Source organism: Hypanus sabinus, unplaced genomic scaffold (genome assembly GCF_030144855.1).
Source record: "Hypanus sabinus isolate sHypSab1 unplaced genomic scaffold, sHypSab1.hap1 scaffold_603, whole genome shotgun sequence".
Classification (NCBI taxonomy): domain Eukaryota; kingdom Metazoa; phylum Chordata; class Chondrichthyes; order Myliobatiformes; family Dasyatidae; genus Hypanus; species Hypanus sabinus.
This window is the reverse complement of record NW_026781459.1, coordinates 146,604-150,982: the sequence shown is the minus strand read 5'-3', so window position 1 is coordinate 150,982 and position 4,379 is coordinate 146,604. Positions and strand designations below refer to the sequence as shown.

The 4,379-nt window shown below is 45.5% G+C and overlaps 1 protein-coding gene across 1 annotated transcript; it reads left to right on the top strand.

Moving 5' to 3' along the window:
• The first annotated feature begins 2,034 nt into the window (after positions 1-2,034).
• LOC132389574 (zinc finger protein 135-like) lies at positions 2,035-4,174 on the top strand. The gene has a single exon (XM_059962055.1). The coding sequence runs from the start codon at positions 2,164-2,166 to the stop codon at positions 3,301-3,303; it is 1,140 nt and encodes a 379-aa protein (XP_059818038.1). The 5' UTR covers positions 2,035-2,163; the 3' UTR covers positions 3,304-4,174.
• The last annotated feature ends 205 nt before the right edge of the window (positions 4,175-4,379 follow it).

Genomic DNA, 4,379 nt, shown 5'->3' with positions numbered 1-4,379 from the left:
TATGTGCAAGAACCGGAAATATAAGTATTTGGATAGATGTGGACTGATTAAGGATAGACAGCATGGCTTTGTGCATGGTAGGTCATGTCTAACCAGTCTTACAGAGTCTCTTGAGGAAGTTATCAGGAAAGTGGTTGAAGACAAGGCAGTGGATGTTGTCTACATGGACGTTAGCAAGGCACTTGACACAGTCTCATATGGGAGGTTGGTCAAGAAGGTTCAGTCACTCAGCATTCTAGATGAGATAGTAAATTGGATGAGACACTGTCTTTGGCAGAAGCCAGAGTGTGGTAGCAGATGGTTGCCTCTCTGACTGGAGGCCTGTGACTGGTGGTTGCCACAGGGATCAGTGCTAGATCTGTTGTGGTTTGTCATCTATATCAGTAATCTGGATGATAGTGTGGTTAACTGGATTAGCAGATTTATGACCACCAAGACTGGTGGTGTAGTGGACAGCGAGGAAGACTATCATGGCTTGCAGTGCAATCTGGACCCCCTGGGAAAATGGTTTGAGAAATGGAAAATGGAATTTAATTCAGACCAGTGTGAGCTGTTGCACTTTGGTCTGACCTACCAAGGGAGGTCTTTCACAGTGACTGGTCGGGCACGGAGGAGTGTTGTAGAAGAAAGGGACCTGGGAATACAAGTCCTTAATTCACTGAAAGTGGTATCACAGTTAGATAGTGACGGAAAGAAAGATTTTAGCCCATTGGCTTTCGTGAACCAAATCCTGACAATAGATGGATATTATGTTGACTTGTAAAAGAGGCCTAATTTGGAGTATTGTGTGATGTTTTGGTCACCTACTGACAGGAAAGATTTAAAAGAGATTCAAAGATTTCAGAGAAAATTCACAAGGCTGTTGTCAAGTTTGGAGGACTTGGGTTATAAGGAAAGATTGAACAGGTCAGGACTTTATTCTTTGGAATGTAGAAGATTGAGGTGAGATTTGATTGTGGTAGAGGGGCATAGATAGTGTAAATGCAAGCTGGCTTTCTCCACTGAGATTGGGTAGGACTTCAACCAGTGGCCAGGGGTTAAGGGTGAAAGGTGAAATGTTAAGGGGAACATGAGGGGAAACTTCTGCACACAGATGGTCATCTAGGTTTGGAATGAGCAGCCAGCACAAGTGGTGCACGCGAGCTCGATTTCAACATTTAGGAAGTTTGTGTAGGTACCTGGATTGTAGGAGTGTGGGAGGGGCAATTTAAATAGTTCAGCACAAGACCAGATGGCCCAAAGGACCTGTTTCTGTGTTGTACTTTTCTACAAGAACTTGAAATATTACAAAAATTCACTCTAACCCCTTTTACCAGCTGTGCGGACCAACCAGTCATCTCAGCAGGAATTTTTTTATATGGTGTTAAAGCTGTAGCACTTTAAGTTAATAATACATAAAAGAATTCCCAGATGCACATCCACAAAGACAACTTGCGTGAGACTGTTTCAGTTACTGTGGGGCCAGGCACCCATACAGCTCAGCAGGAACAGGGAATAATACCAATGGAGAGAGTCAAACTGAGCCAGTTCACAGATTAGAGTCGGCAGAAATGCCCCCTTCTTATAGAGACAGGAAGAGCATCGGAGAGTTTGATGGTCTTCCAGATACCAGCACTCTGCCCAGTCAGGAGGTGATTTCTCTCTCCAACTTGGGTTGAACCTCACTGTAACAGTGTGATACCAGATCAAACCTTGGCAACTCAAGTAATCTCATCGGAAATGTTGTCCTAAACCCATTGATGGATTTTGTAAATCTTTTCACAGGTTAAAAACGAGAAGGAATTTGTCGCCGGGGATCTCAAACAGAAAACGCCAGTTTTGCTGTCTCTGTCTGGATATTTAAGAAGTGGAGCGAGGGATTCAATCGACTATCCTTCCTGCTCAGACTGTGGAGAGGGATTCAATTGATCATTTGACCAAATAGCAAGCCAGTCATCTTACACAGGAGAAAGGCTGTTCACCTTCTCAGACAGTGGGAATAGATTCACTCAATTATCACAATTGAAGGTACATCAGCAAGTTCACACTGGGCATTCATCTGTTCTGTGTGTGAGAAAGGATTCAGTTGGACCTGTGGACACACCAGTCAGTTCACACCACACCTGGTAGAGGCTGGTGATCTGCTGAATTTCTGGGAAAAGATTCACTCAGTCATTTGACCTTATGGCTCACCAGCGAGTTCACACTGGGGAGAAGCCATTCACCTGTTCAGTCTGTGGAAAGGGATTCACTCAGTCATCCAACCTACGGAGTCCCCAGCGAGTTCACACTGGGGAGAGGCCGTTCACCTGTTCAGAATGTGAGAAGAGATTCACTCAGTCATCCAACCTACGGAGTCCCCAGCGAGTTCACACTGGAGAGAGGCGCTTCACCTGCTCAGTCTGTGGGAAGAGATTCACTCAGGCATCCAACCTACGGAGACATCAGCGAGTTCACACTGGGGAGAGGCCGTTCACCTGTTCAGTCTGTGGGAAGAGATTCACTCGGTCATCCAACCTACTGGTACATCAGCGAGTTCACACTGGGGAGAAGCCATTCACCTGCTCAGAATGTGGGAAAGGATTCAGTGAGTTATCCAACCTACTGGTACATCAGCGAGTTCACTCTGGGGAGAAGCCATTCACCTGCTCAGTCTGTGCGAAGGGATTCACTCGGTCATCCCAACTACAGAATCATCAGCGAGTTCACACTGGGGAGAAGCCATTCACATGCTCAGAATGTGGTAAAGGATTCAGTGAGTTATCCAACCTACTGGTACATCAGCGAGTTCACACTGGGGAGAAGCCATTCACCTGCTCAGAATGTGGGAAAGGATTCAGTGCTTTATCCAGCCAACTGAGACATCAGCGAGTTCACACTGGGCAGAAACCGTTCACCTGTTCAGAATGCGGGAAGAGATTCACTCAGTCATCCCACCTGCAGAGTCATCTGCCAGTTCACACTGGAGAGAAGCCATTCCCCTGCTCAGAATGTGGGAAGAGGTTCAGTCACTCACGCTCCCTGCAGAGACACCAGTCAGTTCACACTGGGGAGAAGCCGTTCATCTGCTTAGTCTGTGGGAAGAGATTCACTGAGTCATCCAGATTACTGGTACATCAGCGAGTTCACACTGGGGAGAAGCCGTTCATCTGCTTAGTCTGTGGGAAGAGATTCAATAACTCATCCAGATTGCTGGAACATCAGCGAGTTCACACTGGAGAGAGGCCATTCACCTGCTCAGAATGTGGGAAGAGATTCACTCACTCTTCCACACTACAGAGACATCAGCGAGTTCACACTGGAGAGGAGCCATTTACCTGCTGAGAATGTGGGATAGGATTCACTCAGTCATTCCAACTACTGGCACACCAGTCAGTTGTTATGAATCCCTAGGTTTTGTTTGCTGTGGACTGTCATTTTAAGAGAGAGAGATTAGGAAGTTTAATCAGTCTGACTTGCAGCTTGTTTACATCACTCACAGCTTGTTTAGTTTTAACTGAGGACACAGACACTCAGAGTCAGACGGAGATGAAGGAGGAAAAATGGAAAGATCGATACAAGGGAAATAGGTGCCAAGGGTCACTGTTTGGAATTTTCCTATGCCCGCAAGTATGGGTTAATTATCGATTCATCATACATCGTCTGTGTGGTTGTCACCTCGTTTGATCCATAGGAGTGGATCTGATTTGGGGTATCATGTGAAGACCACCGATGTGTTAACCCTTGCCTGGGTGTGGTGTGGTAATTCACTTGAAGACGATACGCTTTGTGACAAGTCACTTTGGGTGATAATTATTATGTGGATTTGGAAGGATGACAGATAATATCTACAGTGACTGTTCTCTTGTTTTACCACCATGGAACCTGTGGAATTCGACATAATTGCCTTCTCTCGACATTTACCCTGGATTACATATATCTCTCTCATCACCTATTCTGTGGTTGAACTGAACTTTCATACTTTACCATCTCAAGACTCCAAGCCTTGTTCCCCCCAAGCTCAATAGTTTTGGATTTATATTTACACACATATATACACAGAACACTGTTAACTTTTGTTTATCTTGCTTAAGTTACTATATTATAAGTCGATTCTAATAAAGATAGTTTTAAGATCAAAAACAGACTCCTGGTGTAGTCTCCACGAGGAAATCTGCAGATGCTTGGAAGTCAAACACACACAAAATGCTGGTGGAGCACAGCAGGCCAGGGAGCATCTATAAGGAGAAGCAATGTCAACGTTTCAGGCCGAGACCCTTTGTCAGGCAGTCTCAGGCAGTCCTGATGAAGGGTCTCGGCCTGAAACGTCGACTATGCTTCTCCTTATAGATGCTGCCTGGCCTGCTGTGTTCCACCAGTATTTTGTGTGTGTTGTTCCAGGTGTAGTCTATTGGTGCTGA